Source organism: Colias eurytheme, chromosome 20 (genome assembly GCF_061535395.1).
Source record: "Colias eurytheme isolate Ceu_HAF_F1 chromosome 20, ilColEury1 Martin Lab GWU primary, whole genome shotgun sequence".
Lineage (NCBI taxonomy): Eukaryota > Metazoa > Arthropoda > Insecta > Lepidoptera > Pieridae > Colias > Colias eurytheme.
Window position 1 is genome coordinate 1,445,582 of NC_142999.1, and position 16,210 is coordinate 1,461,791.

Below are 16,210 nucleotides of genomic sequence, written 5' to 3' on the forward strand. Positions count from 1 at the left end.
CGCGCCCGGCTAATATTAACACTGCTGCCCAACTATTGATGGATCACTTTTATATTATAATGTACAACGGATAATGTAATACAATCTTACTATTTGTGAATTTGGCTCAAAATAGGTGAGGTTAAAATAGGCATTGCTACAAATGTTTTGATCAACATTGTTATAGATACGGTAGGAAAGTTAACAGATATTTTCAACTCTATAGGTACTAGCTATTTGCCCCGACCTTGCCTGCATTGATCGGGGATAAAAAACCCTACGTTATACGTAGCTTTCATAAGGTTAAACAAATTTTTAAGGTGATATAGCAATTTTTGAGTTTACTCTTTACATACAGAAACATAAATCCTTCCTCTGTAACATTTGTGTAGTTAATTTATAATTTATGAATACACTTTAAAAAAACGCACCTTATCTAGACAGGTTAATCAAATCGTCTTACTTGACAACTAATCGATTTGCAAACGATATAAAATCCAATTAACCCATTGACCACCGTAAGCCCCGATCGGGGCGCGACACAATAGATTTTCTATTGTGTCTGTGATTCCGAGGACTGATGGATTAATCGAGATTTTACGCGACAACGAGTAATGACAGTCTACTCAAGTGTTAGCTTAATCCATAAAAACTTAAGTTCAAACTCTCAAGTCTTATGACTTCGTTTAAGTTGGACGATGTCGGAATATTTTAAGATATTCCACTTTACTATCTGTCATTACGTGTCTATAAAGGGTACATTTTAGTGCAGTTTATTTTTCCAAGATCTCTTATAACTGTTTATTTATACAACAAATTATTGTATGTGTGTGTATTTATTATTGTAGGTATTTTATCCTTGTTTGTCCTAATCAAATATGTAGGTATGTATGTGTTTTTTGTATACATAGAGTATTTATGTATTTTATATCACCTTTTTTGGATGCGTCTCATGAATACATACCTATATAAAAATAGGTCCCTCTCTCCTACAAAAGCAGTGAATAGAAGCAAGATTACAATTACAATATCCATTGCTTAAAAGCACACAAATAATTGACTCGAGCAGGATAAAATAGAACAAAGCAAAAATAAACCATACTAATGAACCGTAAAGTAGCATTTCAATTGCACATTTCTCAGTGTCAATATATCTTAAAATACGAGTCTCGAAGTTAATTCGTAAATTACTAATTTTACAACTCAATTAAAGCCCCGATTTCCCGTCTTGATAATCAGTTGGGCTATTCGCAGATGGAGAAATTTATATAGTTACAAAGTTAGTCTCGGGCTAATAATTTTAAACTTTTAATATTAAATAGTTGCCTTTGCTCGTGGACATAGAAAATTAGGACAAAAGTTAGCTTTTTATTACAAACTGAAGTTAGGTACATTGAAAAAATACGAATTTGGCGATTTAAAATATGAAAATGACTGTAAAATGTTGAAGATATCCACAGAACAGTAAAAAAAGATATCGAATAGAATAGGATTTCTTCTAGATAGTTCGGAAGAAACTGGAGTGCTAGAACTTAGAAGTAGTTGAACAAATAAATGGTCGAGTTTGAAGTCAACTCTGAGTGCACTTGTAATACCCTAATGAATGGATAAGGTGTAAGGTTTTTGCAGTTACCAAATAGTATGTACTTTGTTATAATGTACACTAAAATACACATGAGCTAATGAAGCGTTCAAATTAGAGGATTTCCCGATAAAATTATACTTCAAAGAGTTCCTAACAATTAGGTCACTTTTTCCAAGGAGCAGATTCTCTAGAGTACAAGATGCGTAGGCAGTTATAGGAAAAATTAGACATGAATATAAACTATTAACTTGATGGAGATATTAATGAACTAAGCCTCTTAGCAGAAATTTCAATTAAACTTGGAATTGCTATAGGGATGCCTTTTGCGTGGATTCTAATACCACGTTTTAATATCAATTTTATCAACTATATTACAACTAATAAATGTATTACGAGGTCCGGCTTAGTCTGATTATTTTATGAATATGGAAACAGGCTAAATTGGATTTGACGTTACTGTTTCGTTATTTCTACATCGAATTGGGTTTATGGTAAGTTTATGTGATTTTCTTTTGGCTTTTAGGTCAATTTTGGAATAGTTACACATTGCTGGCAAATTACATATACCTATTAGAAAACTAGCTTTCCGCGCGCGGCTTCGTTCGCTTTGTAGAAAACTTAACAAATAATATACTTAAACCCTCCTCAAGAACCACTATATCTTGTAAAAAAACTGCATCAAAATCCGTTGTTTAGTTTTACATATCTAAGCATACAGGCATTAGGACAGACGCGGGTAGGACTTTATACTATGTAGTGATACTGATAGAATAGAAAGTAACGTCTGACTTCGACCTATACCTTAAAATCTTCAACAGCTTAGAGTTTAGAATTTTAAAATCGAAATCCTATGTCCCTGGAGGTATGGGGCAAATGCATTTCACGTCTTTCTCAGGGAAGTAGATGTGATTTATTTACAGGTGAAACGGTAATCAGTCTTCGTTCTGTCATGCCAAGATCTTTAATGATCCTAACAATAAATGTTTGTTAAAGTTCTTAACGTTATTCTAACAAATCATTGGACATGTTGTACGAAAACAGTAGGTATATTTTTAAGTTGTAGTGAGTGTTAGTAGTTTAGTTCGAGCATACTTATTTAGGCTAAGTTGAGCTTCTGGGTCTTCAAGCGTAGAGTGAACAGATACCTTCTAGGGAAGCGCGTTCCATCTTACCACATCTAAGCTTAACATCAGGCGAGATTGTGGTCAAGTGCTTCCCTTTTCCCAATAAAAAAAAACTAAACAAGTATTGAAGTAGAATGCTAATTAAATTCTGATGACCCAATTTACCAAATGAATAAATAAAGTTAAGCAATATTTAAAACACATTTCGTTTCCAAAATTTTTAATAACTTCTATAGGTAGTATTTAATGTTCAGAGTCCTTATACTTATGCAGTGGCATGAAATATTTGCAATGCCATTCATTTAAAAGTTAAATAAAAATATTTATCGCATAGAAAATTGCGAAGAAAAGAACGACAACAATGCTAAAACCGCGCTAAAACTGCTTTTAGGAAATTACAACGAAACAAAGATAAACAATTGCACAAAGTAATAGAAAGAATCTGTGTCATTTTTATAGTGACATTGTCACATTTGTATGCAATTTCTCAACATTTTATTTAAGTATACTGCTGTGAAGTGAGAAAAAAGTTCTAAAATCTAATCCATACTAAAATTATAATTGCGAAAGTAACTCTGTCTGTCTGTCTGTTACTCAATCACGCCTGAACTACTGAACCAATTTGCATGAAATTTGGTATAGAGATATTTTGATACCCGAGAAAGGACATAGGATAGGTTTTATCCCGGAAATTCTACGGGAACGGGTTTTTCTCTGAAAACGCGGGCGAAGCCGCGGGCGGAAAGCTAGTTTTACATAAATATAACCTTTACCTACTTACGTAGATGTTAACTCAAGATGCTGAACTATTTCTTCAAATATAATTTACTGTTTAAGTCCTCATAACTGAAAATTGTTATCCTTCTTTCATATTGATTAAATAGATTATAATAATATTTTTAATAGAACATATAAAGAACGAAATCGATTTCAACTGAACCAATACTCATAACTTTCTAAATATATCTGGATATCCAACAACAAGCAAAAACAAAAAATATCAAGTCAAACTTCGCAATACCAAAGTTCGTCTAAAAACATGGCAACTTGTGTGGACCGAAATATTTTAAAATACGTCCGAAGTTCAGCAAACAGTCAATAAGTTCGGAACGAGAAAACTTACATGCAATTTACAGCTTCCCTTAACTTTTTACTTAATAGATACTTACCGTTGAGTGGAATTAATCGAGACACGTGGTCACGTATAAGGCTGGTTGAGTAAAATAAGAAAAAAATCTGTTCTGGACAATTTTTTTTTACTTGAGGTATCACAGTGCAGGATATAGAATACAAGTGAAAGAAGTTTGAATTTTAGAATAAATAAATGTATTATGTAATAAACATTTCAAAAACTCATTCAAATTGAGTGTTGATTTGTAGGAAATTTCAGTAATTCTGAGTCATTTGTGTGGTCTTATGATAAACTAGCTGTTGCCCGCAGCTTCGCCTGCGTGGAAAAGATAAATAAACATGATACAAATTTTCATCCCCTATTTTATCCCCTTGGGGGTAGAATTGATCAAAACCCTTTCTTACGGGGACGCCTCCGTCCTAACATCTACCTGCATGCCAAATTTCAGCCCGATCCGTCCAGTGGTTTGGGCTGTGCGTTGATAGATCACTATATCAGTCACCTTTGAGTTTTATACATTATATATTATAGATGATAATAATTGTCGAGTAGAATTCTAATCTCTAAGAAATCCATTATTAGAGTACATTGTAACTAAGTAATCCTACACGATACTGGCTCTTATCTTGAAAATTATGTCTCTTTAGGTTGGCGATGCTAATTAGAATTTATAATTTATATTATACTAGCGGTCCGCCCCGGCTTCGCCCGTGGTACCTACATGTTTAAACTATCTTATCTCTCAAGTTGGATCGAACTGCACATGGTGTGCGAATTTTATTATAATCGGTTAAGTGGTTTAGGAGTCCATTGAGGACAAACATTGTGACACGAGATTTATATATATTAAGATGATATATTTATAATTTTGCTACGAATACATACAATACTAAATCGACATTCAGTTCTAAATCCATCATGTTTTGATATCTGATAGATCCTGTTATGTAGATCACACATTCTATATCAAGTTGCAGATACGTTCTAAAATAGGATTTGGGATCCAATTGCGAATTGATACTATGGTTATTAATTAATTCTTATTGATAAATATATATATACTTATGTGATTTTAAATTCAATTTAAATGAGATTTTGGACGATATATGTAGAAAAGTTATTAACGCAATTCAAAACATGTGACCACTTTAACAGATACTCAGAAATATATCTGACACTAGCTGCGCTCCGCGGTTTCACCCGCGTGGCTCCGCTCCTGTTGATCTTAGCGTAATGATATATAGCCTATAGCCTTCCTCGATAAATGGGCTATCTAACACCGAAATAATTTTTCAAATAGGCCCAGTAGTTCCTGAGATTAGCGCGTTAAAACAAACAAACTCTTCAGCTTTATAATATTAGTATAGATTGGCCGTATTGGTACTGCGATAGATTTTTCCTTGTAACCGTTTGGTAGAACCGTAGAAAGCCTGATTCTTCAAAATAGCTTTATAGATTTTAATCTCCTGCATAATTCTTTCGCACTGAAACAGTTTCAATGCTAGCAGAATTTAGTTCCATCCCAGAATTTCGCAATGACCAGACAAAGGCGAGGCCAAGCTTTAGTCTTTTTTATTATTCACTTTATTTGCCAGTGACTTTGAATTGTCGCGCGTCCATTGAGTTTTCCGATAGATAGCCAGGTATGATGTTGCGAAGTGACGAGGAAATGAATTGTCCTCAACTCTTTGACGTCGAGCCCTTTCAAAGGGTACATGTTTGTGAATGTACAATGGTGCAATAAAGTTCTTAGTAAAGCGATATGGACGCTTTATATGTTTCTAGATACAAATAAAATTTTAAAGTTTAAGTATGTTTGTGATTTAATAATTGTTGTTTATTTTCTACTTTTTAATGTTCAATGTTATTTCACTACAGGGACAGAGAAAGTGACTTTGTTTTATACTATGTAGTATATGTATATATATATGTATATGCTTAAATCTTTAAAACTACGCAACGGATTTTGACGCGTTCATTTTTAATAGAACGAGTGATTCAAGAGGAAGGTTTTAGTATATAATTTATTAGGTTTTAGACAAAGCGGGCGAAGCCGCGGGTGGTAAGCAAGTATATTATAAAACACACAAACAAACTTTTTAATTTTGTTTGTAGCTGACATTCATTAGAGTAAGTTCTTTAAACTTGAAATTAGATACTTACGTATGATTGCAATTTTAGTTTTGATCACTTAAAACATCAGTTAACCAAGGTCATTATTTTCTTTACAGTTATTACCTACCTATTCTATTTAATTCAATAATTTTCAACATCTTTTCTTTGCCCTTGAATATTTAATAAGTTCTCGAAAGCTCCCGAAAGTTCTAGAACGTTCTAGAATGTTCCATCATTTCAGCTCGTCCATCCCCACCAAGGAACTGCACAGCCAATCGCGTGGTGACGAAGAAGGAGGTATACCTCTCTGTGAGGTGCATAGCTGGGTACGACGGGGGTCTGAACCAGTACTTTACGTTAGAAGCAGTTGGTGACACTAATAGACTGCTGGTCAATAGTACTGCAAGTATGCATGGTGAGAATGTAGATTGATTTATTATAGGCTATTTTTGAAGTGAAAACTTCTTTAGCGGCGTTGAGCACTTTTTCCGTAATGGGTATAAAATCTTAAATTCGCGTCAGGACACGTGACCTGATCGAAAAAGCGTAAGACGAATACCATACCAAAATATCAAACATGCTCAACGTTAATAATCAAGTTTTCACTTCTGCTGGCACTCCCGGAGTGCAACCCGTCTTTTTTTATGTTGTTTTTTTGATATTTTACACACCTTCTTGTAATTGTATGGAGGAAACGCTTATATTGTGAAAACTCGTTAACTTATAAACATATTACGATATTATGTTGTGTCTTAATACCTGAATGGTGACCATTTAATATATTGTACCTATTCTAAACCTCTTGCTCATGTTTACGTAAAAATATAAGTCTGTTTCGGTAGGTATATGAACACGTATGAATGACAGAAAAAAATCTAGTTGTCGATATCGAAACTGAAATATCGAAATATCGCTGGACCAATTAGATAGAAAAACTCTGTAAACGATAAAAAATAGAAACTTCAGTCCACAATACCATTTCATACGAGGAAACTGACATTCTTTTATACGAAATCTGATGACATCGACTCCATGTGGAAATAAAATGCTTATTTCTGCTTTTCGCTTTGAAAATATAACTGACTTATTGAAACAAAACACGTTTATTGAAATAGGCAATAAAATTCCAATATTTATGTAGCTATACAGGGTGTCCCACTATTGGTATACTAAGCTCATAGGAGGTTATAGTTTTGCAAACGCTGAGTACGTAAAAAATACTTATAAAATTCCAGACGCATTTTTTTTTTCAAATAGATGAATTCTTAAAACTCTATGTGTACACCCATAACAAGCAACCCGCCCAACTTTGCCACCGGCACGTGAGCTATCGTTTAAGATTATGTTTTCATAGACAAAATGCTCACATTAGAGAAGCGGTATATGCCGGCTGCGCGAAGCTAGAGAAGAAAACATGGATTTTCAGGAAAAATTTAGCAAAAAATTTTTGACGTAATTTTGTTGTTTAAGTATTTTTTACGTGATCAGTGTATGTAAAACTACAAGTCCCTTCGCGCTTAGTATACCGATAGCGGGACACCCTGTATAGAACACTTAAGAAATACACTTAACTCATATTACCTAATACCAAATTCACAATTTCCAACAGACCTCGTAGTATGGCTGAATATCAGCTGGTCAGTGCTAGAATCGGTCAGCGAAGACGAGTTGCTGACAGTCAGCGCTCGGAACAATAAGGGCGTATCCGACCCTGTACTGTTGAGGGAACTAGTCTTTAAGGACGCAGCTAAACATACTGGTAAGTAATTTTGACCTTTTAGCTATATGGTAAGAGATTTTTAAATAGGATCTTGGAATCCCTTATGAATGAAAAATGTGTTGGTAGAGCTAAGTATGGTAAAAATATGGTTTTGTGTAAAATGATGTGAATGATCGTAAAAAGATCGATCTATAATTTATTTACCTTTTTTATTAACTTAAGGTTGAGGATGTTTTGGAAGCGGCAGCTGGATGTAATAAAATAAATAATAATAAAAATCTTTGTTTACTAAAAAAGCAGAGCATTACAGTATTATTGGAGATCCAAACTAGGCTGTTGCCTGTGTCTTGGATCTAAGAAACGATATACAGGTCTCTAAAAAGTTTAAAGTTTAGTTACATAGGAAGACTCGGACATTAAAATAGAAATAATATTTATTTAACAAAAAGTTTGATTGTTTATAAGAGGTGAGTGTGGTTGAGTGTGAGTTTATACACCTGTGCATGGTATCAATGCTTTATAGTTTTGTTCCAAAAACGGACGAGAAGAAAATTTATTAATTGCTCTATTTTCATTCTTTCGTTTAAACCAGGTCTTCTGATAAAAACATTATGTCAATAATTATAATCTGCCTTACGATGAAAAGTTTGATTAATAGTATTCAGATGAAGATATACTAATATACCAGTAATATTGAATTTGTAATACGATAGAATGATAGGTAATCATAAAGATATAATCCTATTGTACCAGTAACCACATTTTTTGAAGTGAAACTTCTTTATCGGAGTTGGAAAAAAATTTAGCGTAACATTTTATCGTTACGCGTGACATTTTTCCGTGACGCGCCATCATTTTCTTTTCCCTACCACGCGTGATTCGACGTATTTCTGTAAAGTTGCATATAGTAAATTATTTTTTGAAAAATAAGACCATAAAGAAGTTTCACTTCTTACGTGTGTACACTAGTACACGCACACATTTTTTTTAATGAATGTCTTTACCAACAGAAGAAACAACAAGAATGATGGCGAAGTTCCCAGTAGCGGGGGCATTTGCTGCCGTAGTAGCGGTGCTCACTACAGCAGTTGCTATTGTAGCTTTGGTGTTTAAGAAGTAAGTTCATAATTTATTTGCGGTTTCCTTTAGGGCCGGCGCAAACGACACATTTTTTCATATATTTTGACGCGGACACTTTTGTAGTGGCGACTAAACGTTTGCAAACCTTAGACACATATAGACCGAAAGAGTAGAATAAATTCAAAGTGGTGGTGGCAAAGTGGCCAGACGTCTCCCTGGAATGGCGAAAGACAAGGGCTCGAATCCCGCCTCAAGATTGAATTTTTTCTTCCCCTTGTACCCGTTTTTTTACATTTTTGTCATATTTCCTAATTTTATTATTACCAATAACAAATTGTAAATATAATTTTATTTTAAACTCCAGTTCAGTAAAATGTAATATTAATATCCAAAACATGTCCCAAAAAATGGATTTATACAACAATACAATTATTAAAGTTAGTTTTAAAATCTGAAAACGTATCGGCCATGTTCATTTGTGAAATAGCTTGGTCGTACGTGTTGTACATTTTATATCATTCCCAAATTGTGATGTTGAAAATATTATATTTTTGCAAATTGCTTGTTTAACCTCAAAAATATTTAATGTAAGTATTCGTCGTTTTTGATTTGTGAAAATATATTTCGTTATTATTTATCCACAGGCAATATAGAGTACTATTGACATCAAGTCTTTTGTACATAATTTTACTTATAATTAAGCTTTATATAAAAAGCCTTTTCGTATAGAGCTTTCGTATTCTTTTGAAAGTCAAATATGAAGATTAATACTTGAAAAAGCTTAGGCTAAAAAAGTATTTTTTAGGACACATATGCGTGGCTAATTAAGATTCATTGATTAATTATACTTGCTATCTAAACAAACATACTATCCAATTAGGTAATAGAGGATATTGACATAAGTTATGGTATAAATAATTATCACGGAATACTAATCCTGTCAAATAAAATCATTCCCCTTAGTTTTGGCGAAGTCAGAGAACTTAGGAATTATAAGTAGGTATTTCATTAAGTTTGGGACCCTTACATTATTGTGTAAAACATTAAATTCAAACAAATTTAATTCATTTCATTTCATTTATTAAGCTATTGCATAGCTTCTATCGCGGGCTTTGAGCGCGGGGACCGAATCCAGAAATTCCGTAACGAAAATAACCTCACGCTCCCCCCCCCCACGGGGACGGGCACGGAGGTGTGGCTTGAAGGTACGCTATGCAATAGCTTTACCGCGGCAGTCCCCGAGTGCCACACGTCTTTTTTATTTATTATCTATCCAGGCAAGCGTTGTTCTGCCTTTCATCACTGAGGGGTATGAAAATAGATGTTGGCCGATTTTCAGATCTACCCAATAGGCACACTAATTTCATGAAAATCGGTCCATTCGTTACGGAGGAGTAGACATATACTATATATTATATAGATAGAGATGTTATGTAATATGTTATATTATGTCCACCTAGATAATATAAAAAGTAAAAAATATCTTATCATAGGCGCAACGAAACCTCAACAACCAGTAAGAGGCCTTGCCAAAGCGTGGTGCAAGTAGATGCTCAAGGGAGGAGGTACCTCATAGCCTACCCCACTACACACAACCAAGAGAAGTTGGAGACCAAACCTGATATATTGAACCCAAAACTTGGTGAGTAGAAATCCAATCCAAATTGTATGAAAAAAATTGATTAGAAAATTTGACTCCATGCACAAAGAATGAGTAAAAAATTTAGTTTAAAGTATGTACAGAATAGATTCGGTTAAAAAAAGCTATAATCTGTGTTAATTATAATAATATGTTATGGGAACTATTATAATGGTAAATACAAATATTGATATAACACTGTAAAATATATTGGGGAAACGAATTCCAATAAAGATGAACCATTGTGGCGTTGCAGTTGGCGTAGATTAATTTTGGCAATGTGAAAAAAAATGAATTTGTACATAAATGTAGTGTGATATTAATTGATATAGATATCAGATATATAGTTTTATGAATAAATATAATATAATATGATGTTTAATAAAAATATTTAAAACCCTCGAATTCCAATACTTTTGAATAGGTTCTTCATCGGAATTTCAATTGAATTACATTTCAGAATTATAATTAAAATGATTATTCCATCTTATCGCTACAGTTTTCTACGAATTAACATTTACCTATTAATACCTGGAAAAAACAGATACAAACTTTGTTTTTGTCTGACAGAAATAAGACCGCCCTCTGTTTTTACTTGTATCGCTCTTGTTTTGTAATACAGAAGAAAGAAATAATAATTTAGAATTCTTTCTTTCTAATACTTACAGTACGATACAAACTTAATGGCGGCTCGGAATTTCGTACGATCCGAACAAGGGACCTGTGTGCACCTGCAACTTCCGAGCCGCCATTAAGTTTAAAACAAACTATACCCTACTAAGTGTATAATTAATTTTTATTCATTCATTAATTCAAAACTTACCAGGAGAAGGCGAAGGGCCTCGTGTTGTGTTGGAATCCAGTGACAACACGAGCTACATCATCCGGGAAGCCAACCCGCTACCTTCCGCCATGCACACACCACATGATGATATGGTATAGTTTTATATTAACTTTTCATCTGTTTTTTTTTTCATAATTCTCAGACCGGCTGAATTGATTTTGATGATATTTTCATAATAAACTAGCGGTCCGCCCCGGCTTCGCCCGTGGTACATGTTTACGTTTTCTTTACATAAGAACCATCCTCGTACTTCAAGGAATATAATAAAAAAAGAATTATCGAAATCGGTTCAGCCGTTCTCGAGTTATGCGCTTACCAACACATTTTGCGATTCATTTTTATATATAAGAGAAGATATCGTGTTAGCTAGAGACAAGGACAAGCTAAACCGGCAAACGTTGTTCTGTCAGTAACTTATCAGTTATCACTTCAGTGTGATTACAACCTTTTCTATGACTAATACAATATTTATTGGAAAAATATCATAAAAATCGATTCAGCCGGTCTGAGGATTATGACAACTAATACACTATATTATACTATGTCGCTAATATGTCATTTTGTCTATATTAGTATTGTCTAGTGTTTTATTTTACGCGGGTATTATACATTTAGAAATTAAAGAATTTTGAACGGATTTTAAACGCGATTTATTCATTATATTATTTTGCCCGACGTTTCGAACACTTTACAGCGAGCGTGGTCACGGGGTGACTGACCAGTTAAAAAGTCATGTTTAATACTTGCGTAAAATCACCCACTCCCCATGACCACGCTCGCTGTAAAGTGTTCGAAACGTCGGGAAAATAATATAATGGATGAATCGCGTTAAAAATCCGTTAAAAAGTCTTTAATTTCTAAAATTGTCTTTATTATTTAAAAAAAAAACAACCGTAAAATAACCTTGTATTAGACCGATGCAAAATGAGTTAATTCCAACTACACTCTTGGCCACGGTTACATATTTCTTTGTCATGTAGTATATTGTTAATAGAAAAGTTTTATATTATAATATTAAGATGAACACATCCCCAACATACATACTAATTGCCGAGTTCTAAGTGTTTAATCCTAGGAATTGCTAGTTTCGTGTTGACTAATCGAAATTCAGATTATCTTGTTCGCTCAACAAGTTACGGTATTCACTATTCATGTTATGTACCTATTATTACAAATTCTATACATTTAATTAATAATAATGAAATAATTGTTATTTTTAAGCGCCTTCTTAACAATGCTTAAAATAATATAGCGCATAATTATTTTATAATTAATTCTTTTTTGTATTATTCTCTTTTAATGTCATTATAAATTATTTTGTAAATTACTATCTCTAATCATTAACTCTCTTATTACTTAGGAACATTTTTTTGTAAATACGTTTCACACCACTTAAATTCTTTTTTGATGGTCTGATGAATGATACAGTTAATTTTATACTGCTGCTTCATCATACACTTACATTATCTGTTCTCTTATCATAATGTCACCTATCTGGATATTTCTTTCATATACACAATTTATGTATTCAAAAATATAATTCCAAACTTTTATATTATCGTAACAAATGATTGAAGGGAACTTTATCTCCATCTCCAAGTGGTAATCTATATCTTTAATATTTGTAAGCTGAAGTTTGTTTGTTTGGTTGAACGCGCCAATCTCAAGAACGACGGGTTTGAATTGAAAAATTCGTTCAGTGTTAGATTTCCCATTTATAAAGGAAAGTTATAGGCTTATATATTATCACAGTAAGACCAATAGTAGCGAAACAATGCGGGTAAAACCGCGGGTCAGAGCTAATCTATTATATGTATATATCTAATACTAGCTGTGCTCTGCGGTTTTACCCGCAGTGCTCCGCTCCTGTTGGTCTTAGCAAGATGATATATAGCTTAAAGCCTTCCTCGAGAGAAGGGGTTTCTAACACTGAAACAATTTTTCAAATTTCAAATCGGAGCAGTAGTTCCTGAGATTAGCGCGTTCAAATAAACAAACAAGCTCTTCAGCTTTATAATATTAGTATAGATATATGATTGAAGGGAACTTTATCCCCAGGTAGTAGGCAATAAACCCGACGTCATATCACTGTGATAATAATTTAGTACGCTGAGTGGCCCCGCGGCGGTCGTTGAAACTTCAATAAAATAATTACAGTTAACATGATTACTAGTTCACTAATATGTGGTTAAATGCTGGCTTTTTGGTACAGATTTAGTTAGTGTAAATTTATATCGATTACAGTTATGTAATTTCATTATATGAATCAGTTAATAGTGATTTATTTTAAGAGAAAATGTTATCTTCTTTTTTGTTTCAGTGCATTTATTTCGTAGCAAATTAACATTTGGAAATGTTAGCGATACAAAAATAAATATAAGGCGAAAATGGCTGTCGTTTAAAATTTAGTAAAAAAATGTTTTGCCGTGTTTCAAACAAGCAGTTTTAATGCTCTAGAAATACAATTTTATTACCTTGTTATTTTCAAAAAGTCCAGTTCTCATAAAATTGAATAAATAGTATCGTTGCCTATATTTTGGTTAAATAACTAATTATTAAGGACTAGGTTTTCAACTATATTATTGAGTCATCTAACCTCCACTCTAAGAGAATTCAGTTATTATAACGTCTAAGTTCTAAACCTAATAGTTAATTCTAAGAATTAAAATGAATATTTGTTTCCAGATGCCGCCGAGATAACATAAGGGAGCCGGGACGAGTGATGTAAATAAATAAATTATTGTAAATGATGATGCCAACGCTTAGCCTAAGTGAATTTAGACGAATTCTTCCATATCATAATGCGTTTTGGAAACACTCAACTAAATAATAATATGGTTGTTACTTGTTAGAACATAATTATATGTATTTTTTATTTATTTGAAAACAAATGCGTGTATGGACTATTCAAAATTTATTAAATGTTGTTTCTATACTGCAAAACTGTTTCTGCAACAAGTCACTTAAAGGAAATTAAAGAACCTTCAATAATCATAACGATTCTTTTCTTTACAGAAATGGTTTTACAGTATAACTTAAGAGATGGAATATTTTAAGATATTATGATCATTTAGCTTAAAAATTTGTAAATTATTTCAATAATCTTCTACTATATAAAAATAAGTCGGGTTTCCCTTCCTGACGCTATAACTCCAGAACGCACGAACCGATTTCCACGGTTTTGCATTCGTTGGAAAGGTCTCGGGCTCCGTGAGGTTTATAGCAAAGAAAAGGTGTCTCTGGTGGCGAAACGGAGTTCGCCCGGTTTGCTAGTTTATTATAGATAGTAGTCACTTTTATTTTACTAGTCATTTAAAATGACAAAAATTGGGCTTCTAATTATAAAAAAATGGTTAAGTGTTTTCAAAATTTTAAAATTAAGTGATAATTATTATGTTATTATATACATATTATGATTAATTAAATGTTGAAATAAATGCTGAGATTTTTATTCTGTTGTTTTAATTATCCTATCCTGCACGATATCATACTACTTTAGTACTTTTTTAAATCTTACGATAAGGGAGCTTATAAAAATATAATTACGAAAATGTAATGAATGAAATTCTTTTAGAAATAAATAGTTAGTACATATTACTGTACAATGTAGCCTGTTGCGGTATCGCTTAAGTTTTAGTAGGTCCTCGTCGCGTATGAAGCAGATGGATTTCATACCACGATATTCTTGTACATTCTTCATGAAAAATATGCACCGGCTAAAGTTTAAATTAATCAAGTTTTAAATTTGCATTGAGCTAAACCGCTATAGGTACCTACTTATCTAAACAAGCATTTTAAAACCGGAAGAATGTTGTGATTGAACTCAAAAACTCATAATTTCTATTACTATATTTCTACTCATTTTAATAATTAGTTTGCCATTAGAAAGCTTCAAATTATCATTTATCTATACAGAGTACAAAATACGTTATGTTTTTCCCGGGTCAATTTGAACGAACTATTGAAAACATGAAAAGATTTAAAAGTATGAGGTAGTAATATATTTGTCAAATATCACATTGAAACTTGTATCCTGCTCTTTTCCTGGCCGTTTCTATTCCTTGTAGCGTCTAGAACGTTCTAGAATATTCTAGAATGTTCTGAAATAACAACTAAGCAATACAAACCAAGTATTATTGTACCTAGGAACCGACAAAGGAACGTACACGTTCAACAAATTGAATTGTCGCCCCTGGGAGTGACCAGTGATTGGCATCCTATACTAGGAATAAGTGAAAATGTTATTATTGTGTGGCTTTCTATGAGTACTAGTTGTTGTAGATTGTTTGATTAACAGTACCTACTTTTAAAGATTTAATTACCTGAACAAACGATTGACATCATAATAGGATACGATGTCAATTGTTCTAATTTATAAATTCTAAAGCGCGTCACACACGGTGAAGATACTATAATATTTTATCTTAAGATACTGTTATATTTTATATTACAGTATCTTAAGGTATCCGGTATCAGCGTTCTGACCATCATTTTTCTTTTTGTCATTGCGTACTAAGACCCCTGTAGAACCGCCATCCTGTTACAAATGACCCACAAAATTTCGCGTATCTTAAGATAAAATATTATAGTATCTTCACCGTGTGTGACGCGCTTAGGTAATGTTTGTAGGTAAAGGCTCTTACACGCGAAAACAACTGAATGTATTATATTCATGAAAGGTACCTACTTGACAGTGATGTAGCTAATATTAAACAAAATAACTCATAAACTATAGAAATAATTTTGCCCTTTTGCAAGTGAAACTGCTTATCACATATAGTAGGAAAATAATTATTTAAATAGTTAAATCATATAGGAACATTTTATATTTATTGACTTATATACTATCTAGTATCATATGACAAATTATATTATGTGTTAAAATAATATTATCATATCCTAAGAGCTGACTTAAATTTTTTTGTCTTCCTTGTATCCTTCAACTGACAAAAGAGCAAGCGAAGTAGCCACCGCCGTCTATTATCACAATGT

At 32.8% G+C, this 16,210-nt stretch overlaps 1 protein-coding gene across 1 annotated transcript in view; it reads left to right on the top strand.

Annotated features, from left to right (window-relative positions):
* Positions 1–14,045, top strand: part of LOC149899471 (neural cell adhesion molecule 1-like) — a 152,543-nt gene extending 138,498 nt beyond the window's left edge. Inside the window, exons 13-18 of the mRNA XM_090113528.1 lie at positions 6,177–6,350; positions 7,545–7,694; positions 8,666–8,771; positions 10,229–10,377; positions 11,201–11,310; positions 13,904–14,045. Of these exons, the coding sequence (XP_089969654.1) occupies positions 6,177–6,350; positions 7,545–7,694; positions 8,666–8,771; positions 10,229–10,377; positions 11,201–11,310; positions 13,904–13,918 (704 nt within the window). The 3' untranslated portion in view covers positions 13,919–14,045. The remainder of the gene's footprint in view (positions 1–6,176; positions 6,351–7,544; positions 7,695–8,665; positions 8,772–10,228; positions 10,378–11,200; positions 11,311–13,903) is intronic.
* The last annotated feature ends 2,165 nt before the right edge of the window (positions 14,046–16,210 follow it).